Genomic DNA, 25829 nt, shown 5'->3' on the forward strand with positions numbered 1-25829 from the left:
AATATTAATCTCCCTTTTTTCAGGGAAAATTTATAAAACCAAAAAAAAAATTAAATAGGCTTTCTATGGCCCACTATTTGTGAGAGAGATGGCACGCTCAGGACTGGCACAGATGGCACGCTCACAACTGGCACACAAGCCCAGAGGCCAATATTAATCTCCCTTTTTTCAGGGAAAATTTATAAAACAAAAAAAAAATTAAATAGGCTTTCTATGGCCCACTATTTGTGAGAGAGATGGCACGCTCAGGGCTGGCACAGATGGCACGCTCAGGACTGGCACACAAGCCCAGAGGCCAATATTAATCTCCCTTTTTTTCAGGGAGAATTTATAAAACCAAAAAAAAAATTAAATAGGCTTTCTATGGCCCACTATTTGTGAGAGAGATGGCACGCTCAGGGCTGGCACAGATGGCACGCTCAGGACTGGCACACAAGCCCAGAGGCCAATATTAATCTCCCTTTTTTTCAGGGAGAATTTATAAAACCCAAAAAAAAATAAAATAGGCTTTCTATGGCCCACTATTTGTGAGAGAGATGGCACACTCAGGACTGGCACACAAGCCCAAAGGCCAATATTAATCTCCCACTGTATTTTTATCAGGGAGAATTTATACACCCCACAAAAAAAAATACAGAAAAATGAAAAGGCTTTCTATGGCCCACTATGTGAGAGAGATGGCACACACAGGGATGGCACTCTAGCAGAAATGCCAAATTGCCAATCTTAATCTCCCACCAAAAAAAAAAAAAAAAAAAAAAACAGGGAATGTCCTACAATTACTATCTCCCTGCCTGCAGTAATCTCAGCCAGGTATGGCAGGCAGCTACTATCTCCCTGCCTGCAGTAATCTCAGCCAGGTATGGCAGGCAGCAATAAGGAGTGGACTGATGCACAAATGAAATAAAAAGTGTGGACAAACAAAAAAGATAGCTGTGCAGAAAGGAAGGAACATGAGGATTTGTGCTTTGAAAAAAGCAGTTGGTTTGCACAGCGGCGTACACACAGCAATGCAGCTATCAGGGAGCCTTCTAGGGCAGCCCAATGAGCTACAGCGCTGAGGGGAAAAAAAAAAAAAAAAAAACTTCCACTGTCCCTGCACACCGAGGGTGGTGTTGGACAGTGCAAATCGCTGCAGCACAAGCGGTTTTGTGGTTAATGGACCCTGCCTAACGCTATCCCTGCTTCTGACAAAGCGGCAGCAACCTCTCCCTAAGCTCAGATCAGCAGCAGTAAGATGGCGGTTGGCGGGAACGCCTCTTTATAGCCCCTGTGACGTCGCAGACAGCAAGCCAATCACTGCAATGCCCTTCTCTAAGATGGTGGGGACCAGGACCTATGTCATCACGCTGCCCACACTCTGCGTTTACCTTCATTGGCTGAGAAATGGCGCTTTTCGCGTCATTGAAACGCGACTTTGGCGCGAAAGTCGCGTACCGCATGGCCGACCCCTCACAGGGGTCGGATCGGGTTTCATGAAACCCCGACTTAGCCAAAAGTCGGCGACTTTTGAAAATGTTCGACCCGTTTCGCTCAACCCTACCCATAGCGTCTCCATTTTTTGTGATCTCGGGTTGGGTGAGGGCCTATTTTTTGTGTGCCGAACTGACATTTTTAATGATACCATTTTGGTGCAGATCCGATCTTTTGATTGCCCGTTATTGGATTTTAATGCAATATTGCGGCGACAAAAAACCCCGTAATTCTGTGTTTTGACTTTTTTTCTCACTACGCTGTTTATCGATCAGGTTAATTCTTTTTTTTTATTGATAGATCGGGCAATTCTGAACCCGGTGATACCAAATATGTGTAGGTTTGATTTTTTTATATTGCTTTATTTTGAATGGGGCAAAAGGGGGGTGATTTTAACTTTTATACATTTTTTATATATTTTTTTTGTAATTTGTTTTTACTTTTGGCATGCTTCAATAGTCTACATCCATGGGAGACTAGAAGCTGCTATAACTCGATCGGTTCAGCTACATACAGGCGATGATAAGTTCACCTATATGTAGCTGAATTACTCATTTGCTATGAGCACCGACCACTGGACGGCGCTCACAGCAAGTCGGCAGTGACAACCATAGAGGTCTTCAGGAGACCTCTGGTTGTGATGCCAACCCACCGGTGACCCACGATCATGTGACGGGGTGACTGGTGGGCGGATTTACGGCGCAATTGCCGTAAGTTCATGTTAAATGCCACTGTCAGCATTTGACAGTGGCATTTAACGGGTTAATAACCGCCGAGGGTGGATCGCAATTCCACCCATGGCTGTACCGGGCACATATCAGCTGTTCAAAACAGCTGATATGTGCTCGGAAAGATGTGGGCTTACCGCCGGAGCCCACATCAAAGGGAAGGTGTCCGACATCGGCATACTATTACGCCCGATGTCGGAAAGGGGTTAAGCAACTACATTACAAAACAGATAATTCCAGAAAATGTTTTTCATATTTTTAATGTGCTCTTGATTAGAGCCTTTTATACAATTCTTACATTGCTCTTTGAGCCGCCCCATGGATGTCTTGATATACATTTGGAGCACTCCATTACAAAGTAGAATCATTTCCATTAATACAAATATATTACAGAATGTCTCATACTGCAGTTCTCCATTATACTAAAACACAAAATGCAGATACCCTTAGTTGTGATTCATTTAATACGTCCTTTACCCTGACTATTAATTTTTTTTTTTAAAGTAACTTCCTACTAAATCAGCTGCCTAATTGTACAAATCACTGTAAAATGCCTTAGAAGATTGTTTTGCATAAAGTACAGTGATTGCCGATGGGGCCAACTACAAAGAGGGTGAGCACTTGTTTAATAGGGTTCATATATATTTTCAATGGGTCATGTTACACTCTTCCTTTGAAGTAAATGATCATGAATCAATTTCTGACAACACTTAAGATTGGCAAATAACATAAACTGGGCGCAAGTCTTTAATCCAGTAAACTGAACAGAAAGTTTAGCAATACACAACAGTGTCGGAACGACTGTCAGTCTTTCATTCCATGTAGGCAAATTAATCAAAGTAAATGAAAGCAGTAAAAAGCCACCCATCCGCCTGCAGATAGCTTGGGCGGCATGATATTCACAATGTCTGATGGTGTATTATTATACACGTCTCAAGAGCCATTCTTTTGCTGGCTGAAATAAGCAGAACTTTGAGTTTTCTTTCTAAATGGGAACGGCAAATTATAATAATGATGTGCAGCTGTTGAGTCCGACACATGGTCTCATAATAGGCTCATGGACAAAGTTAGACACGCACCATTCTTGTCACACACGTTTTCTGTTAGTGTCAATATGTCTAAAGAGGTACTCATCACGTTTTTGTTAGCTAGTATGGATACATCTAAATATATACTATTTTTTCTTGTCTCTATGCAGACCTTCTAAGGTAGGGAACTTCATGCGTCATATAGGCCTATCACATGTACCCCCCACTGCACGCTGCCATGAATGACTAATAGGGATTGTACAGATCTCATCCAACATACACCAAATGACATTACATTTTAGAGATCATTACATATCTACAGCAGTATATGGGCTCAGAAACTACTATATTATTTTAGGAATATATAGTGTGTAGATAATACAAAGAATACAAAGGGGTTTTTTTATTGTTGGTGTCATTTTACATCAAATGACAGATTAAAAAGATCTGCATTTCTTCTAGGGGGAGACTATCTCAAAATTAATGCACAATAGGTGGCACATTACATGACTATAGTTTCAAATTATCTTTCATTCTATTTTTGACAACTGGTTTTGAGTGAAAAACAGTTCTCAATTTCAGTTTCTGCTTCCAGTCTTTTAGTCAGTTCAACTGACTACCATATTGGAATTAGCTAAGAGGCTGATCTGTTCCAGGAACTGTGTGTTGTGTGCATCATCACATTCAACCTATTGGGTGGTCCTTCGTAAGCGCCACACAAAGACATTCCTTGCTGTGCTAAGAACTTGCAGCAAAGTAAGTTAAGAAGGTCGACTGATTAATTTATTCAAAATTAGTTTCTTTCAAATCTGTGGTCAAGGGCCTGGAGCCTTCAGCTCATGCTGATTTCGGAATGCAGCTTGGTTTGTATTGCTCTTGGCAACGCTAGCTTATGAAGAAGACTGGATGATGGTAGAGCCCTTTCTGTTGATTAGCAATAATAAAAATTATTTAATCATGGTGAATTACGGAATATAACTATCCATGATGCTGAAAGTATGGCTCATAAACTTAAGTCAAGAACAAGTGCCAAAGGTTTATTTCAACCAATAAAAACAAATTACTTTAAATATATGGTATTTGATCTTTAAGTGTTATGCGCCTTCTAATGCTTTTTTGAAAAATGTTTTACTAACCAAAACTATTTGAAATTATAAAAGTGTCTTCAACAGATGGTATTGGTTTTGCTCCTTTTCAACTTTTATTCTTATATTGGTGTTTAAAACTTATATTAACAATACATATTGACTTGAATCTGCGATCATCTGATCGCTTGTACTATACATAGCAGTGCACTAGGACTGTAAGTAAAGCAAAACTCATGGTCTCCGATGAATACCAGCTTAATGCTGTCTTTCACAAAAGAACCATGGAAGTCTTCAGCAGACCCTCAGATGTCATGGTAAGCCAATGGTGCCATGAAATCACAACAAGGGTGTGTGATGGGCGCACTGTCGCACACCCCTGTCGGCACACATTAACCCCTTTCTGAAATCGGGAGTAATAATACACCAATGTTGGACACCCTCCCTGCGATCTGGGCTCCGGAGGTGAGCCCACATCTTTCCGGCACGTCAGCTGTTTTGAACAGCTGACATGTGACGCTAACAACCACAGAAGGAATCGTGATCCTCCTCTGGCTGATGATGCTGTCAAACTCTGACAGAGGCACTTAACACGCGCTTCCAGCAAGCACGCAAGAAATCCCGCCAATCGGCGCTTGTGTCACATGACCGCAAGACGGCGATGGGTTGGCATTACAAGGAGAGGTCTCCAGCAGACCTCTATGGTTGTCAATGCTGGAGTGCTATGACCACCACCCGGTGGTGGGTGCTCATAGCAAGTCAGCAATTCTGCTACATACAGGCGATCTGATCATTGGCTGTATATAGTCGATCGGGTTATGGCAGCTTCCAGTCTCCCATGGAGATTATTGAAGTATGCCAAAAGTTACAAAAAATGTTGTTAACCCCTTTACCCCCAAGGGTGGTTTGCACGTCAATGACCAGGCCAATTTTTACAATTCTGACCACTGTCCCTTTATGAGGTTATAACTCTGGAACGCTTCAACGGATCCTGGTGATTCTGACATTGTTTTCTCGTGACATATTGTACTTCATGATAGTGGTAAAATTTCTTTGATAGTACCTGCGTTTATTTGTGAAAAAAACGGAAATTTGGCAAAAATTTTGAAAATTTTGCAATTTTCAAACTTTGAATTTTTATGCAATTAAATCACAGAGATATGTCACACAAAATACTTAATAAGTAACATTTCCCACATGTCTACTTTACATCAGCATAATTTTGGAACCAAAATGTTTTTTTGTTAGGGAGTTATAAGGGTTAAAAGTTGACCAGCAATTTCTCATTTTTACAACACCATTTTTTTTTTAGGGACCACATCTCATTTGAAGTCATTTTGAGGGGTCTATATGATAGAAAATACCCAAGTGTGACACCATTCTAAAAACTGCACCCCTCAAGGTGCTCAAAACCACATTCAAGAAGTTTATTAACCCTTCAGGTGTTTCATAGGAATTTTTGGAATGTTTAAATAAAAATGAACATTTACCTTTTTTTCACAAAAAATTTACTTCAGCTCCAATTTGTTTTATTTTACCAAGGGTAACAGGAGAAAATGGACCCCAAAAGTTGTTGTACAATTTGTCCTGAGTAAGCTGATACCCCATATGTGGGGGTAAACCACTGTTTGGGTGCATGACAGAGCTTGGAAGCGAAGGAGGGCAATTTGACTTTTCAATGCAAAATTGACAGGAATTGAGATGGGACACCATGTTGCGTTTGGAGAGCCACTGATGTGCCTAAACATTGAAACCCCCCACAATTGACACCATTTTGGAAAGTAGACCCCCTAAGGAACTTATCTAGAGGTGTGGTGAGCACTTTGACCCACCAAGTGCTTCACAGAAGTTTATAATGCAGAACCATAAAAATAAAAAATCATATTTTTTCACAAAAATAATATTTTTGCCCCCAATTTTTTATTTTTCCAAGGGTAAGAGAAGAAATTGGACCTCAAAAGTTGTTGTACAATTTGTTCTGAGTATGCTGATACCCCATATGTGGGGGTAAACCACTGTTTGGGCACATGGTAGAGCTCGGAAGGGAAGGAGCACCGTTTGACTTTTCATGCCAAAATTGACAGGAATTGAGATGGGACGCCATGTTGCATTTGGAGAGCCACTGATGTGCCTAAACATTGAAACCCCCCACAAGTGACAACATTTTGGAAAGTAGACCCCCTAAGGAACTTATCTGGATGTGTGGTGAGCACTTTGACCCACCAAGGGCTTCACAGAAGTTTATAATGCAGAGCCATAAAAATAAAACAATTTTTTTCCCACAAAAATTATTTTTTAGCCCCCAGTTTTGTATTTTCCCTAGGGTAACAGGAGAAATTGGACCCCAAAAGTTGTTGTCCAATTTGTCCTGAGTACGCTGATACCCCATATGTGGGGGGGGAACCACCGTTTGGGCGCATGGGAGGGCTCGGAAGGGAAGGAGCACCATTTGGAATGCAGACTTAGATGGAATGGTCTGCAGGCGTCACATTGCGTTTGCAGAGCCCCTAATGTACCTAAGCAGTAGAAACCCCCCACAAGTGACCCCATATTGGAAACTAGACCCCCCCACAAACTTATCTAGATGTGTTGTGAGAACTTTGAACCCCCAAGTGTTTCACTACAGTTTATAACGCAGAGCCGTGAAAATAAAAAATCTTTTTGTTTTCCCACAAAAATTATTTTTTAGCTCCCAGTTTTGTATTTTCCCAAGGGTAACAGGAGAAATTGGACCCCAAAAGTTGTTGTCCTATTTGTCCTGAGTACGCTGATACCCCATATGTTGGGGTAAACCCCTGTTTGAGCACACGGGAGAGCTTGGAAGGGAAGGAGCACTGTTTTACTTTTTCAACGCAGAATTGGCTGGAATTGAGATCGGACGCCATGTCGTGTTTGGAGAGCCCCTGATGTGCCTAAACAGTGGAAACCCCCCAATTATAACTGAAACCCTAATCCAAACACACCCCTAACCCTAATTCCAACGGTAACCCTAACCACACCTCTAACCCTGACACACCCCTAACCCTAATCCCAACCCTATTCCCAACTGTAAATGTAATCTAAACCCTAACCCTAACTGTAGCCCCAACCCTAACTGTAGCCCCAACCCTAGCCCTAACCCTAACCCTAGCCCTAGCCCTAACCCTAACGGGAAAATGGAAATAAATAAAATTTTTTTATTTTTCCCTAACTAAGGGGGTGATGAAGGGGGGTTTGATATATTTTTATAGCGAGTTTTTTAGCGGATTTTTATGATTGGCAGCCGTCACACACTGAAAGACGCTTTTTATTGCAAAAAAATATTTTTTGCGTTACCACATTTTGAGAGCTATAATTTTTCCATATTTTGGTCCACAGAGTCATGTGAGGTCTTGTGAGGTCTTGTTTTTTGCGGGACGAGTTGACGTTTTTATTGGTAACATTTTCGGGCACGTGACATTTTTTGATCGCTTTTTATTCCGATTTTTGTGAGGAAGAATGACCAAAAACCAGCTATTCATGAATTTCTTTTGGGGGAGGCGTTTATACCGTTCCGCGTTTGGTAAAATTGATAAAGCAGTTTTATTCTTTGGGTCAGTACGATTACATTGACACCTCATTTATATCATTTTTTTATGTTTTGGCGCTTTTATACGATAAAAACTATTTAACTAAATAATTATTTTTGCATCGAATTATTCTCAGGACTATAACTTTTTTATTTTTTTGCTGATGATGCTGTATGGCGGTTCATTTTTTGCGGGACAAGATGACATTTTCAGCGGTACCATGGTTATTTATATCTGTCTTTTTGATCGCGTGTTATTCCACTTTTTGTTCGGTGGTATAATAATAAAGCGTTGTTTTTTGCCTCGGTTTTTTTTTTTTTCTTATGGTGTTTACTGAAGGGGTTAACTAGTGGGCCAGTTTTATAGGTCGGGTCATACGGACGCGGCGATACTAAATATGTGCACTTTTAATGTTTTTTTTTTTATTTAGATGACGAAATGTATTTATGGGAATAATATTTTTTTTTTTATTATTTAGGAATATTTTTTTTAATTTTTTTTTTTACACATTTGGAAAATTTTTTTTAAACTTTTTTACTTTGTCCCATGGGGGGACATCACAGATCAGTGATCTGACAGTTTGCACAGCACTCTGTCAGATCACTGATCTGACTTGCAGCGCTGCAGGCTTCACAGTGCCTGCTCTGAGCAGGCTCTGTGAAGCCACCTTCCTCCCTGCAGGACCCGGATTCGCGGCCATCTTGGATCCAGGCCTGGAGCAGGGAGGGAAGGAGGTAAGACCCTCGCAGCAACGCGATCACATCGCGTTGCTGCGGGGGGCTCAGGGAAGCCCGCAGGGAGCCCCCTCCCTGCGCGGTGCTTCCCTGCACCGCCGGCACATCGCGATCATCTTTGATCGCGGTGTGCCGGGGGTTAATGTGCCGGGGGCGGTCCGTGACCGCTCCTGGCACATAGTGCCGGATGTCAGCTGCGATAAGCAGCTGACACCCGGCCGCGATCGGCGGCGCTCCCCCCGTGAGCGCTGCCGATCGCTATGACGTACTATCCCGTCCAGGGTCAGATAGGCCCAGGGCACCTCGACGGGATAGTACGTCTAAGGTCACAGAGGGGTTAAAAATATATTTAAAAAAACAGAGTTCAAATCACCCCCCTTTTGCCCCATTCAAAATAGAACAATAAAAAAAAAATCAAACATACACATATTTGGTATCGCTGCGTTCAGAATCGCCCGATCTATCAATATAAAAGAATTAACCCAATTAACCCAATCGCTTAATGGCGTAACGAGAAAAAAGCCAAACCGCCAAAATTACGTTTTTTTTGGTCGCCGCTAAATTGCATTAAAATGCAATAACAGGCGATAAAAAATGGTATCTTTAAAAATGTCAGCTCGACGCACAAAAAATAGCCCCTCACCCAACCCGAGATCATGAAAAATGGAGACGCTACAGGTATCGGAAAGTGACACAAGTTTTTTTTCTTTTTTTCACAAATTTTGGAATTTTTTTCACCACTTAAATAAAAAGAAACCTATACATGTTTGGTGTCTATGAACTCGTAATGACCTGGAGAATCATAGTGGTTGCTCAGTTTTAGCATTTAGTAAACATAGTAAAAAAGCCAATCAAAAAACAAATTGTAGAATTGCACTTTTTTGCAATTGCACTGCACTTTGAATTTTTTCCCATTTTCCACTGCACGATATGTTAAAACCAATGGTGTCATTCCAAATTAGAACTCGTCCCGCAAAAAACAATTCCTCACATGGCCATATTGAAAGAAAATAAAAAGTTATGGCTCTGGGAAGAAGGGGAGCAAAAAACAAAAACAAAAATACCTACGGTTATGAAAGTGTTAAATGCCACTATCAAAGATTGACAGCGTCATTTAACAAGATAAAATCAGAGAGTGGAGTTCTGCTCCACCCACGGCTGCTATAGTGCTACACTGCTATAACTCCTCCATCATCTGCTGGGAGTGAGGCGGGCTTGGCGTGTGAGCCCATATCAAAGTCAGGTACCCGTAACGATGTAACTGTACATCATATTTCGGATATTTCGGGAAAGGTTATCGGGAATCTGTCAGTAGGCTTCTGCTACATAATGTAAGAGCAGCATAACATAAGGCAAGGCATCCTGATTCCAGGGATGCATCACTTTCCAGATTGATTGGTTTATTTATTACATGTGCGAGTACCACCAATGATCTATTCCATATCTGTGTTGTGCACTTATGCAGATCTAAATCTCTTTGGATAACATTATAATACAAACTACAGCAACTATGACCAAATTAGTCATTCTTTAAGATTAATTTTCATTATGGATATGACTAGAATCTGCGACAGTATGTACATAGATAAAAATATAAACTAGGTGAAAAACATGCTCGATTTTTAGTCTTACTATGAGGTATAATACCCAAGATACAGATATTTTTAGCACAACACCTAGGATGCTCATGTACTACAATGTTAAAGTCAATTACCAAAATGAAATAAAATTGTAAAAATAATACTTTTCTTGAAAACAACACCATACAATTATAAAAGTAACTGATTAATTAATTTCATAAAACAAAAGTACACGTAAAAATAAGAAGCTCTGTAATATCCCCCATAGAAATCTGCTTTATATTTATCCTGGATTGATTATTCTCAAAATTCTCAATTCACGGGTAAAACCAGCATTCAGTGACTGAAATAGGAGATGGCAATCGGTGCTTTCAAAATTCTATGGAGAGGAAAGAGTAGCTAAAGGAAGACAGTTTAATGCAAGATCACATCAAATGAATGTTAATAGAACTTTTTGAGCAGCAACTGCAATCTCGCCTTCCAGTTTATTACTTTATTATGAGGTCTAAGGGGAAAGGTTTGTCCTTGTGGAGAGTGACATGTCAAGCCTGGCATGTCAGAGTGAGGAGACTTAAAAGCCATGCATGCTCTTGGGGAAAATTAAAAATGCAAATCGTTCTTTTAGAAAGGAAGAGGCTAGGTGGTGCTAGAGTTCAAGTCCTCTTCCTCTATATGATTTGATTTCTTTGACTCCATGAAGAGACAATTTGCATAAGCAATGAATGAGAACATTTTAGGCTACTTTCACACTAGCGTCGTTTGGCCTCCGTCGCAATGCGTCGTTATGGAGAAAAAACGCATCCTGCAAAGTTGCCCGCAGGATGCGTTTTTTCTCCATAAATTTTCATTAGCAACGCATTGCAACGGATTGCCACACATCGCTTCCATCGTGCGACGGATGCGTCGTGTTTTGGCGGACCGTCGGCACAAAAAACGCTACATGTAACTTTTTTAGTGCGTCGTGTCCGCCATTTCCGACCGCGGATGCGCGGCCAGAACTCCGCCCCCTCCTCCCCGGACCTTACAATGGGGCAGCGGATGCGTTGAAAAACTGCATCCGCTGCCCCCCGTTGTGCTTTTACTTCACAGCATGCGTCGGTACTTCGGCCCGATGCACTGCGACGGGCCCATTCTGACGCTAGTGTGAAAGTAGCCTGACCAGTGCATTAGGAATTTAGACAAGGAATAATCCGTACAGGGGAAGAAAGAGGCAGATTTATTTAGTAAGACATATTACAAAGTTTTCTATTTTCATGTGTATTATTGATTTATGAAAAATAAATAAGTAAAACAATGGTTATTCTTTAAAGGTTCAGTTGACATCCTTTATGTTGAAAGCTTACATAGATGAATAGGTGAAAAAACAGATACCAAACTTTTAGGTAGTTTATTAATAAATATAAAATAAATGCCCCTTAAAATAATACAACAAAAAGCACATAAAAACCATGGCCAAGAACAGTACATAAGATGAGGACTATTGTTACTGATAACTCACCATAATGCATATAACAATTTCCTTTGGTGGGATCCAGCTGAATTGCTTTCAAAAAGTAACGCTCAGCTTCACTTTTACGACCCTAAAAGCAAACATATATTTTTTTATTTTTTATGATATACCGTAAGTTATGCAAAAGAAAACAATTTAAAAAAATAAAATAAAAAATAATATATATATATATATTTTTTTTTTTTTAATTTACTTTTCCTTTACATCTACCTAATGGACTATACTTCAAATTTCCTTGAACTTTTTAGACTGATACATTGGAAGTGAGTGAAGATATGTAGGAAAATTATGAACATAATTATCTCCACCACCACAACCACATTAAGCTCTTGGGTGGTCCGTCAATGGCTCCACACACACATTCCTTGCTGCTTTGTGGTGACTTTTCCATAAACTTCTTAAGTAGTTTAAAAAGTTATTGTTTTGAGAGTCATATTTAATTGATGTCACTATCTATGATGGTTACAAATATGTTAGTAATATTTAAATGTTACGTTTTAAATGAATTAATCTAAAAGCTATGTAAAATAGTATATGTTTCAAATATCCAAAAAGTGTCTAGGAGATCTCCTGACATTTAAACTTGCTTTGAACTGCCAGCAATGTTGTAACTTTTCAACTTCTAATTAATCCTTATGAGGTAAAGTATTGCAAGGTGCTAGATGATGGTCTCCATCACCCAAGTAACTTTCTAATATGGTGGTGCCAGACATTTGTTTTCTTAAAAAAATATTTAATATATTTAGGTATATGCACCTTAGCCAATAGCTCCATTTAGGATCTTATGACATCTGTAAGATCGACACCTGTCACCCCCAAAGATGCAGCTGATATTTCCCAAAAGGCCGAATGTAAACAATGTATACAGTAAAATTCTGCAACTATGGACATTGTTTAGTGGTTGATGCAGAGCAGTGCAGATTATCTCCCATTTTAATGAGTGCAAGTGGTACAAAATGGTCAATTTTAATAATTTATAAGAGAATTATAGAAATTCAAAATTTTACAAATGTTTGCAATGTTTGATGACCAATTCATGTCTGCACCTTCTCAGCTTCAAAAATCTCTGAATTTCATCTTAATCACAATTCTTCCTCATGAGTATTAATTAGGGTTTCCGCCAATTACAAAATGTATAATTTAGTGGGTGTACATGCCGACAACTTGACAAACTTATAAAGTGAGCTGACACTTCTTACTGAGGAATACTGAGAGGGTTGGACAAAGCTCCGGACTATTTATTCAGAAAAACTGCACAATAAATAAGTAATAAGCATAAATTAAAGAGGAATAGTCAGTGTCGCTTACACTCTTCAAATCACGTGACGTGGGGTGAAACTAAGTGTTAATCGACCTCCTTTCACTCAATCTTGCACTCAAAGTCTGTCATGTGCTGCAAGGTGAGCATAAATCCCACCCCAGCACAGTCCACACATCCAAGATACATAACATACTTCAATCATTTATCCCACAAACAGGGTGATGAGTCCCATAAAATATATATTACTGTCTAATAGTCAAAGGCCACAAACTCTCCAAAAGATTATGGAATATTTGGAGCATAAAAGTACCAAATGCACTAAAGTGCTCAGAAGAAATGAATAAACAGAGAAAAAAATGTGTCTACATACAAATATGCAAACAGTTATGTGATGACACACATTTAATCTTAATTATCCAGATGTATATTTTCAGTAAGCAACGGAGGCATAGACTTATATGCTGACCTTTGAATTTGTGTCTTTTACATTAGTTTGTCAAGAAAACACACACTATTGTTCATATGAACCTGTAATATTGACTTTTAAGTTGATGTTTATTGTAACATATTGTGCAGTTATCCTGAATGACAAAGATGCAGGGTAATTGAATAACAGATGTTTGTTAATATGTTCATTACACATTGTCTAGGCCAGCTAGTTTGCTGATCTGCAAAACAGAGAAGGACTAACTATGCAAATTGATTAAATGCTCAAACAATGCGAGTTAATCTAATCACATCTTCCTCTTGACCTCTGGGTGATGGCTTGAAGGACAACAGTTGTGAACTATATATATTCGATATGCCTTTGTAACAAGAGATCCAAAAAAAACAGAGAGTCTTTACAAAACCACAGCCAGGAACCCCCTACAAGGCAGCAGCCAGGACATCATGACTCCATCATGACGGACACAGATTTGACATTCTGCAGGATACCAGCTCAGAGGACCAAAGCCCCCGCTGAAAAATACAGATCTGCTCCATCGACCATTACTGCAACCATGAATACATTTGAGGAAGCCATGATTTGGACCCACCTGAGCCCCATGGATATGTTTGGGAAAGCCAAGTTGGGGCTCACCAGTCACCTGACTCCATAGAGATGTTCGGAGAAGCCTGGTTCCAACTATAGTTCTTCATCTATTTTCTTGAGGGCAGGGAAGGTTTATGGATCATACTACGCTCAAATGACCCCCAATATGTTATCAGATTTCCTTTGTTTAACCCATCTTTTATATGTCTATTCCTGAGCTCAAATTTCAAGGACAGCCTATATTTTAATAGGGAAATAGCAAGTCTGTAACTGGACTGTGGGCTAATAAGTAGGCAAGTAGAGTGTATATTAAAGATCTAATTTTCTTTCATCCCCCTTACTACAACCCCTGTCAAAAATTATGGAGTCACCGGCCTTGGAGGATGTTCATTCAGTTGTTTAATTTTGTAGTAAAAAAGCAGATCACAGACATGACACAAAACTAAAGTCATTTCAAATGGCAACTTTCTGGCTTTAAGAAACACTAAAAGAAATCAAGAACAAAAAATGTGGTAGTAATGGTTACTTTTTTTTAATCAAGCATAGGGGGAAATCATGGAATCACTCAATTCTGAAGAAAAAATTATGGAATCATGAAAGACAAAAAAAAACTCCAAAACATCACTAGTATTTTGTTGCACCACCTCTGGCTTTTATAACAGCTTACAGTCTCTGAGGCATGGACTTAATGAGTGTCAAACAGTACTCTTCATCAATCTGGCTCCAACTTTCTCTGATTGCTGTTGCCAGATCAGCTTTGCAGGTTGGAGCCTTGCCATGGACCATTTTCTTCAACTTCACCAAAGATTTTCAATTGGATTGAGATCCGGACTATTTGCAGGCAATGACATTGACCTTATATGTCTTTTTTCAAGGACTGTTTGCACATTTTTTGCTCTATGGCAGGATGCATTATCATCTTGAAAAATGATTTTATCATCCCCAAACATACTTTCAATTGATGGGATAAGAAAAGTGTCCAAAATATCAACATAAATTTGTGCATTTATTGAAGATGTAATAACAGACATCTCCCCAGTGCCTTTACCTGACATGCAGCCCCATATCATCAATGACTGTGGAAATTTGCATGTTCTCTTCAGACAGTCATCTTCATAAATCTCATTGGCTTGGCACCAAACAAAAGTTCCAGCATCATCACCTTGCCCAACGCAGATTCGTGATTCATCACTGAATATGACTTTCATCCAGTCATCCACAGTCCACGATTGCTTTTCCTTAGCCCATTGTAACCTTGTTTTTTTCTGTTTAGGTGTTAATGATGGCTTTTGTTTAGCTTTTCTGTATGTAAACCCCATTTCCTTTAGGCGGTTTCTTACAGTTCGGTCACAGACGTTGACTCCAGTTTCCACCCATTTGTTCCTCATTTGTTTTGTTGTGCATTTCCTGTTTTGGAGACATATTGCTTTACATTTCTGGTCTTGACGCTTTGATGTCTTCCTTGGTCTACCAGTATGTTTGCCTTCAACAACCTTCCCATGTTGTTTGAATTTGGTCCAGATTTTAGACACCGCTGACTGTGAACAACCAACATCTTTTGCGACATTGCGTGATGATTTACCCTCTTTTAAGAGTTTGATAATCCTCTCCTTTGTTTCAATTGACATCTCTCATGTTGGAGCCATGATTCATGTCACTCCACTTGGTGCAACAGCTCTCCAAGGTGTGATCACTCCTTTTTAGATGCAGACTAACGAGCAGCTCTAATTTGATGCAAGTGTTATTTTTGGGTATGAGAATTTACAGGGTGATTCCATAATTTTTTCCCTATGCTTGGTTAAAAAAGTAACCATTACTGACTACAACATTTTTTGTTCTTGATTTCGTTTAGTGTTTCTTTAAGCCAGAAAGTTGCCATTTGAAATAACTGTAGTTTTGTGCCATGTCTGTGATCTGCTTTTTTTCTACAAAATTAAACAATTGAATAAATATCCTCCAAGTCCGGTGATTCCATAATTTTTGTCAGGGGTTGTATCATTAACTGTGGATGCCCAGCTTGGCTGCATAGGAACATCTGCCCATCCTTTGAAGCTCAGGCTCACCAGACCAAGGTGTCAGGAATGACATACTTAGTAGTCCCTTAGATACATTCCTTGATTCTGCATTTGTGTTAGCAACTCAAACTGTAATAGAAGTTGACAGATTTTAATGGCCCTTTGTGCAGATCATGAGAATGTCAGAATTAACATAATATTAAACTCCTAATATTAAAATTTCTCTTACAGTCAGCTTTCTTGATGTGTAAAAATGGTTAGGTTCCCCATAAAATAAGAATTCAGAGAACTTTGCTGGTGGGCTGTTATTAGTTCTGGAATTGAAGAACTGTCACACTATCCAATCATACTCTAATCATCCTATGGACAAGCGAAATGGACTGCTCAGTTGTCAATATATTAATAAAACTCTCATATTCCTCACAGGTGCCCTAAGAGGAAATCTACTCTACCTGTTCTTCATTTGGTCTCTTATTAACTGCTTTCAAAAGTACTTCTAACACAAATAGCCTAATACTTCAGGCAAGAAAAAAAAAACACTAATAACAATAATTGAATCCATATTATTGCCTTTTCTTGATTTTTTATTATATTAATTGTTTTCAGATTGTGTCTATTTCCAACAATGTAAGAATTTCCTGTGTCAGTAATGAAGGGGCTTTTAGAACAATGCCAAAGGAGGTACCACAGTGGAGAGCACATGCCCAAAGCAGCAGGGATCCTGAGAATATAATGCCCTTATTATTCACAAGATAGGAAAGGGCAGTTTTCTATTAAAATATTAGAAATGGAAAAATGAAACATAGATGCATGTACAACAATCACATTTTGGGGAAACAGTCCATAAATTATACTCCGCTCTATTAAAACTTACTAACAACCAGAAAATTGAAGCAAGTCCTAAATAGCCCAGTCTGATATTAGTGCACAAGTCAACTGTTTCAATAAGTAATAAGAAAATCATGTTGAAAAATAATATGGAGAAAAAAAAGTTGCCAATATTAACCAAATACTTTTCAGAATGATAGTCAGATTCTGATCCTCATGGCCAACACCACCACGTGATGAGACAACTACATATCACCACCACATAAAATACGTGTTTCCAAATTCTGCACACCGACTAAATTATGTTTTTACTACAGTATGTGATTATCAGCCTTAGATTTTTCCTTCAGATGGCTGTCAATATAAATACTTTCACTGAATCTCACTTGTTCGGAAAAAACAATTAAGTGTACTTTATTAAATACTAAGAATACTCGCGAAAAAGGAACAAACATAATTTTATGTCAGTGTGAGACTATACTGTATACAGTAAAAAAGCAAAAGCATTAAGGAAATTCACATGGGACTTGGTACCCTAGACCACACACAGAGATGACTACCTCTGGGGAGTTGCAGTAATCCACCCACTCAATTCCCCAAAATATCTCTTAAGTTGTAAAATGTAATAAAATGACAATCTCCAACTTAAATATTATGTCTCACATTAACTACTGCATCATCAACTGTATTTTGGGCATTAACCTATTTTCAAAAATGAAAAAGTAGCCAAACTCAAGCCCTCAATTATAAATAATAAATATTCATAAACTATTGAATCTGGACATTTTTACAGTAACTTTACATGTTTACTTGTAATAACTAGTAAATACCTGAAAATGTACCATATCAACATTGAGCATTACATTGCAAGGATTGTTGTAACTCTGAATTATAATTTTTACTTTTTAACCCCTTTGCCCTGAAGCCTGTTTTCACCTTAGGCTAGGTTCACATTGCGTTAACTGGCTGCGTTAACGCAAGTGCCGACTTTGCCATCGAGCTAGCAGAGGCTCTATCTGCGCTAGCGGTGACGAACCTGGAAACGCTACAGCCCGTGTCCGAGGGTCCGTCACTCAATGACGACACATCGCTAGCGCACGCCCAGTTTGGACAATTTTTGTTAAACACACCTACAAGCCATGCAAGAGCTATGTGACCAGGGGAATAGGGGGGTAGAAGATGGAGTGTTGTGTCAGATGACATGGTGTCCACAATTACACAACCTCAAACCAATTGAGATCGTTAAGGAATCTAAGATGTAAAACAAATATTTGGGCTTGTTTGACACTTCTTTCTTTAGTTCATTTTTTCATGTGTTCCGTTGTGATTTTGCTGCCTTCAGACTGAATGTACAGTATGCACATTCCAACAAAAAGAATTCCATTGCATAAACAGGTATCCACAATTTTAATGTATACATACACGTTTTTGTTTTTTTGCAGCTGAAAAACATATGTAATTGACTCACTTCCCTGAAATCGGAACAGACTTCTAAGTGAGCAGCTCTCTTTATTTAGATAACAAAATCCGGGTGGTCAAGACCGAAATGTACAAATACTGCACATAACATAAAAACTTAATAGCTTAGTCTTGGAATTTTTTTTTCAAACGGCTATTGATTTTTGTAACAAAATACATGTCTCCACCCTTGGAATATGTTTTTTTAAGGACAGTTTCACAAAACAGCAGCAGTTTGTGATATTATCCTAGAGGAGTTATCCAGGACTTTAAAATTGATGGTCAACGCTTAGAATATCTCACCACGTGGTCATCGAACCCCAGATCCTGTTACATGAAGTGGACAATGGCTGTTGGAGAATGAATGACGAGGTGGCTGCATACATACATTACCTATTGCCCAGCAAGCATCACTGGTGCATGCACAGGCACCAGTTCAATTATTTTCAGTCCAGATGTGGCATCTGGACTGAAAATAATTGAACTGGTGCCTGTGGCCGTGGCGGTCAATGAAGCCTTTGGACAGCATCCACTCTTTTTGATAAAGATTAAGATCTCCACACATATGGAATGATGATACTTTTAGAGCAGTTTTTAATTAGAAACCTATTAGCTGATTGCAAATCCTTTGTATGTTTCCACTAGGGGCCTGTATGTATACTATGGCCCATTAAGATAAGCCAATAAGACTGTGTGCACACGCTGTGATATTGCGGTTTTTCTTTCGGTGCAGATTTGTCACAAAACCTAAAGGTTTCCCTGATGCCAACAAAGTGAGAATCCTGAAGTCTCATGCACATGTTGCTTATTTGTGACTTGTAGATTTTGTGCAGATATAAATCCGCTGCATGTTAATTCTTTCAGCATTTTTGCTGCAGATTTCACCCATATTAATAAGTGCGTTTTTGCCGTTGTGCTATTCCTGTCAAGAGAGGTAGAAATGGCGTAGACATATTTGCACCAAGTACTTAACGTGTACACATACTCTAATTGTCGAACAGGCATTCATAGTAATGATAGCAATTGTTTTGTTCCCATTATTGTTTGTTGATACAATTCGTCGTGTTAAGGAGCATTTAAGTATAATAGTATAACAAGGGAAACTTATTGCGATATGGCAGTAGTATGGTTTTGGAAATCAGTAGTAAGAAAGTAATCTGCTAATTTACAAAACAAAGTGATGCAGATTTTATATTTACCGTATGTTAATGAAATTCCCAAAACAATACAGATATGGTAAAATGCAGTAATCTCTAATATAGGATTGGTGTCAGGTTACACAATAGTTTCATCCAAGTCAAAGTTATTATTCAGTTCCATCTCCTAACCAAAAATAGATTCTCAAGATCAATGTGGCCAAGTTCATAACCCTCACGAGTTAAAAAAAATGTGTCTACTATTAAAAAAACATTTTTTACTGTAATTCAAAGACCAATTAAACACACAGTTTTCTGGAAATTCAGTCTGTTTTGCTGTACACAGCAAAAACAAAATCGGATTTATAAACATGCTAAAACTGCCAGACATGGAGGCTGTAAGCCTTTTTGTTGTTAAGCCGTTTGATTAACAGGCCACCCAATTCACAGATCAGTGCAATTACAATCATGTCATGCCAGAACAGGATGAGTGTCTGGATGAGCATTTCTTTCTCACATTACCACAAAAACATTACACAGCCCTAAAGCCAAATGCTGTCACCAGAAGAATAACTGGACTCTTACTTTTCAACAATCCAGGCATACTTTGCCAACAAATACCTACATCAAAACAGTTTTGAAAGTTACAATACACATAGTAAATTTGCATTGCTACTACGCTCTTTGCATATTAGGTTGCAGCTTTAAAAGAACATTATTTTAAGCTGTAAATCATTCAGCAGTCATAAATACTCGGACGTCATCAGAGCATGCTCGGGAAAACCCAAGCAATGAGTACACTCGCTCATCACTAATGCTCAGTAGTGTGTGTGGCCTCCACATGTCTGTGTGATCTACCTAAAATGCCTGGGCATGGTCCTGATGAGGCGGCGGATGTTCAATTCCTGGGCATTCTGTAGTGCAATGTGATGGATGAGACATGATGTCCCAGATATGGTCGATTGGATTCAGCTCTGGAGAAAGGGCAGGCAAGTACATAGCATCAATGCCTTCATCATGCACGAATTGACACACTTCAGCCACATGAGGCCTAGCATTGTCATGCATCAGAAGGAACCCAGGGCCCACTGCACCTGTATATGGTCTGAAAATGGGTCTGAGGGTCTCATCCCGATACCTAATGGCAGTCAGGGTATCCTCTGGCTAGCACATGGAGGGTTGTACGGCCCTCCAAAGAAATGACTCCCCACATCATTACTGATAAACTACTAAACCGCTCATACTGGAAAATGTTGCAGGCAGCTGAACGTTCTCCAAGGCATCTCCAGACTCTGTGATGTCTGACATGTGCTCAGTGTGAACCTGCTCTCATCCGTGAAGAACACATGGTGCCAATGTTGAATTTGTCAATCTTGGTGTTCTCTGACAAATGCCAATCCCTTGCACGGTGTTGGGCTGTAAGCTCAACACCCACTTGTGGACATTGGGCCCTCATGCCACCCTCATTGACTGTATTTCGAACAGTTTGAGTAGACACGTGGAAGTTAGTGGCCTGCTGGACTTTGGCACTGTTCCTACTTGCACAAAGGATAAATTTGAGGTCCTGCTGTTGAGTTGTTGCCCTCCTACAGCCCCCTCCACGTCTCCTGGTGTACTGGCCTGTCTCCTGGTATCTGCTCCATGCTCTGGACATTGTGATGACAGACACAGCTACCCTTCGTGCCACAGCTCGCATTGATGTGCCATCCTGCACTACCTGAGCAACAACCTGTGTGGCTTCATAACTGGGCAGGCTGATATCACAGATGTGTGATTGACTTGGAGTTACATTGTGATGTTTAAGTGTTCCCTTATTTTTTTAGCAGTGCATAAAGCTTTTCAGTTCATAAAACTAACCCCCCAGCCTTTATACTTCCAATTCATCCAATTCTCCAATGTAAAACAATTTTTGGAAACTATTACTTTTTCAGGACCAATGGAGATGACATTTTGGCCTAACTCTGGTAAAATTCAAGACATTTGGCCTTCATTCGAATCCCATAAAAGATATATGTCAAAACAATATAAAAAATGATACTAGTGTGAAGTATCTGCAGACTATTAACCACATGTCAACCTTCATATTCAGATACCAGAGCAAAAGGGAAGACAGATGGGAGGGGGTGTGGAGTGCAAGTGCAAATGTGTAACCAAAGTAATATTAATCAAAGACCTAAATCAGCAAACCCAGACAATGTTTTGCCTACAAAAAACAATAGGAGCCAGATGTCTCAATTACATATGGAAGCAAGAAGTAAAAAAAAAAAAAGATGGATTGAAAAAAACAAGGCTGGGTAAAATAATGAGAAATGGATGGAAAGGAAGATTTCAAGTTCTTTTAGGAACAGTTGCAGAAAGGAACACTAGAAATGATCATATCGAATTTATGATAAAGATAGTTGGGGAAGGCGGCACAATTAAGACAATTAATTAAGGGCTAATATTCCTTATAAAATATACTAAGTTTATTTTAAAATATTGCACCAAGTAATCAATGTATCAAATCATTTACCAACTGAAATGAGTATAAAGCTTATTACAAGTGATTTTAAAGTGGGTTTTGATGTGCATTTTTGACCCTTAAGCCACATTCACATGTTGAGTATTTGGTCAGTATTTAGCATTTGTAAGTCAAAACCAAGAGTGGACGATAAATACAGAAGCGGTGACGTGTTTCTAATATACATTTCCTCTGATTGTTCCATTCCCGGTTTCGGCTTATAAATACTTATGTAAAACACTGACCAAATACTCAATGTGTGCATGTGGTCTAACAAGAGAAAATTATTTACTGGATATAATGCATGTCATATATAAACAATGAAATAAATGACTACATAAGCAAGCCAATATTAATCTAAAGACACAGAACAGCATATATCGGTTAAGGGCTATAACAGGTTTTTTCAAGCAATAGTGATAATAGTACTCCATATATTATATTTGTTGACGAATAGTCATGACTACCCTTTTCTATATGCTGCTTACAGAGGCTACTACATCTTCTATGACTCCACTCTATTAGTGGTCAGTCTATAGTGGGGAGAGATGCTAGCAATGAGTGAGTCTAGCTCCAGTGGACCTGGCCTGACATACATGACAAGGTAGACTAGTGATTTGGCCAGCCTGTAATACAACAGTGATATTGCCATCCACAATGTGTGCAGCCAATAACGACTGTTTTTCTTATCTGGGTGTGCTGATGAGAAAGCCTCTCATTCCTACAGACTACATCCGTCCTGCTAAAAAGTAATCTTGTTTTGTTTCATAATCATGGTATACAAATCCTGCATTATGAAAATATTCATAAATTCTGTGTCATTTTATTTTTACAAATTCAATTGGGAGGTTCAAAACAAGAATGCGGCTCCAGAAAACCATTCAATCTTCTGGCAATTTGTAAGCCAGCCAAAGGCTCTAAGAAGCATTTTACAAGGGACCTTTTTTGTTTCCATTGTTCGACTCTTCTTTAACTATGTGTACTTTTCTTTTTGGCAGTGGTGGCAAAAAAAAAAAAAATCAAATCCAATGAGACCAGCAGAAAATTCCGAGCTGCAAATGAGGAGTGATCAGATCTGTTGACCTGTCCATTTATTTAACTATGTTGGGGTGCTATGTCATTACACAGTAAAGAGCAAAAGAAGGTCAATGGTAGGACAGCACATGAAAGCTATTACAAAAAAAAGTAATGTAGCTATCTTGTCTGATATATAAAAACATTAATATAACATATCTCTTTCTTTGCGGGTTACATTTACATTATGCATTGATTTTAGTAGTGTTTTAGCACAGCATTTCCCAACTCCATCCTCATGACACCCAAACAGATTATGTTTTCAGGATTTCCTTAGTATTGATAGAACCAGTGAGTTTCTGATGCCTTAGGCTACGTTCACATTTGCGCTGTTGTGTGTTGCGTCGGTGACGCAATGCACAACGAATGCAAAAACGCATTGTTTTGTGACGCATGCGTCCTTTTTTGGCCGATTTTGGCCGCCAAAAAAATGCAACTTGCTGCGTCCTCTGCGCCCTGATGCTTGCGCCAAAAAACCCATATGCGTCACAAAACGCAAGACAACGCATGTCCATGTGCCTCATGTTAAATATAGGTGCGCATGACGCATGCGTCGCCGCGGTTGCGCCAACGCACCGCAAATGTGAACGTAGCCTTAATAATAATTCCATCACCTGTACAATGCTATGGAAATTCTGAAAACATGATCTGTTGGGGGCCGTGAAGACTGGAGTTTGGGAAACATTCGTTTAGCGTGATGCACCAGGCTATGCCGCTTACACCAATGAAATCTGGCCATGTCCCAACTTCTGAAATTGGGGGAATATTGAGATCATGGTATTGTCTGCTATGGAAGAGACACTACATGATAGTGCTGTGGTTACCTTTTTCTGCATCCAGTATATTATAGTGAAAAATAGAATAAACCTAGGCTGCCAGTTCCATTTCTTCCATTACAGTAATGCCTCCAACATCTGCTCTCAACCATGATTTTTAAGCACAAGTATCATTTTATAATAAAAACACAGTTAGTAATGAAAAGCACAAAGTTTCTGACAGCAATTTATATGAAGAGAAGAGCTAATTAAAAGCAAAAAAAAATTCCCAAAAGTTCATTCTTTCACTTGTTCCCTTTATGCACAGTCACTGCGAGGGTCTGCAAAGCTCCATTTCTAATACCATTAGAGAACAAGACTGTACCCAAGGCCACCTGGTGTGAAGATATGTATATTAGAAGAACAAGACTGCACCTGGCTTTGTCAGACCTTCAATTAGGAGTCTTAAGCAAGATCTATGTTTCCTTTGTGGGAAGGAATAAATGACTGAGCTGCTAGAACTCATAAGCTTTCACTGCATACTTGCACTCCTGCAGTAAGACAAATAGGTTATTCAGGGCTTCCTTTATAGTTGCTTCAAGATATTTCATTAGATACGCGAGATCTTACGGACTTCTTTCAATCCTTTGGTATTGGTCTGACTGCAAATATTAATACATTTTTATTGGAAAAGACATACCGTACTTCCCACAGGGCACCAAAAAGCTATTCATCTGACGGATATCCAACAACTTTGCTTTTCTGTGTGTACTACAGAACATAAATGAAGGTACTGTCTTCGGTCTTGGCAAAGAAACAATTTGCTGGCAAATACCTGGCATAAGTAATGCCACTCCTTCTCCCAGACATGCCACTGCTACACCACTCTTCTAGGTGGTATAACATTATTGTTAAAAGACCCATCCAACTGCATTTTATAAACAAATGCTTAAACTGTAGCACTAGTCTTAGAGTTGCACATGTACTTATACAGCAACTAAAATAAATCAAACTCAAAATAGCAAATTTCAAAAATTTCATTGGCATTAGGGACTGGCCCTGGTATTTCTTCAGGACCAAGACCACTCCCTAACACCAATGATACCTCTTTTTTGCAAGTTTTTTATGCAGGGTGCAGGCCAGGTCTTTCCAGTAGTGGCTGAGTAATGTGGGATGTCTGGACTGTGTGTGTACATATGGTATAGGCAGGAACCTGATGTAATAGTAGAGGCATTGGTAATAGGCTGCTATACGGGTAGAGGTGCATCTCACATAATGGTGTGAATGACACCCTATACAGACCTGTGTGCAATTTAGAATACTAGGCAGCCACCCCACGGATGTTTGGTGGGTTAGTAAGTGATTGTTTTCAATATTTTGCACTTGTGCTAGCCCCACCGTTATCATGGGGGACCTGCAGCATCCTGTTTGTGCATTAGTGTATGGACATGGTATTACAAGTATGGTGGCTTTTCCTCTCTTTCAGTGATATTTTCATTGATCTTTAGTGCTTTTCTCAGTGAATGTTTCCTTAGTTCAAAATGTAATTAAGAAATGGCAGTTAACAGAAACAGTTGAGGTCAAGATAAGGTCTGGAACACCAAGCAAAGAGAATTGCTACAGAATTGCTCAGATAATTGCTAGAGAGGCAAATCAAAACAAGGCCTGACTGTAAAAGACCTTCAGAGAGATTCATCAGACTCTGGAGTTGAGGTATATTGTTCTTCTGCTCAGAGACACCTGCACAAATATGGCCTTCATGGAAGAGTCATTAGAAGAAAACATCTCCTGCGTCCTCAAAATAAAATTCAGCATCAGAAGTATGCAGAAGAACATCTAAACAAGCCTGATGCATTTGGGAAACAAGTTCTGTGACCAATAAGGTTAAAATAGAACTCCTTGGCCACAATGATCAAAGGTATGTGTGCAAAAAAAGGGCATAAAATGTCAGGAAAAGAATATGTCACCAACCATTAAGCATGGGGGTGGCTCAATCATGCTTTGTGGTTGTGTTGCAGCCAATGGCATGGGGAACATTTCACGGGTAGAGGGAAGAAAGGATTCAAGTAAATTTCAACAAATT

At 39.3% G+C, this 25829-nt stretch overlaps 1 protein-coding gene across 2 annotated transcripts in view; it reads right to left on the reverse strand.

The window, feature by feature from the left end:
• Positions 1-25829, reverse strand: part of TMTC2 (transmembrane O-mannosyltransferase targeting cadherins 2) — a 459093-nt gene that overhangs the window by 92076 nt on the left and 341188 nt on the right. For both annotated transcript variants that reach the window (XM_069764402.1, XM_069764403.1), the window contains exon 9: positions 11675-11756. In XM_069764402.1, coding sequence (XP_069620503.1) covers positions 11675-11756 — 82 coding nt within the window. The remainder of the gene's footprint in view (positions 1-11674; positions 11757-25829) is intronic.

Source organism: Ranitomeya imitator, chromosome 4, assembly GCF_032444005.1.
Source record: "Ranitomeya imitator isolate aRanImi1 chromosome 4, aRanImi1.pri, whole genome shotgun sequence".
Classification (NCBI taxonomy): domain Eukaryota; kingdom Metazoa; phylum Chordata; class Amphibia; order Anura; family Dendrobatidae; genus Ranitomeya; species Ranitomeya imitator.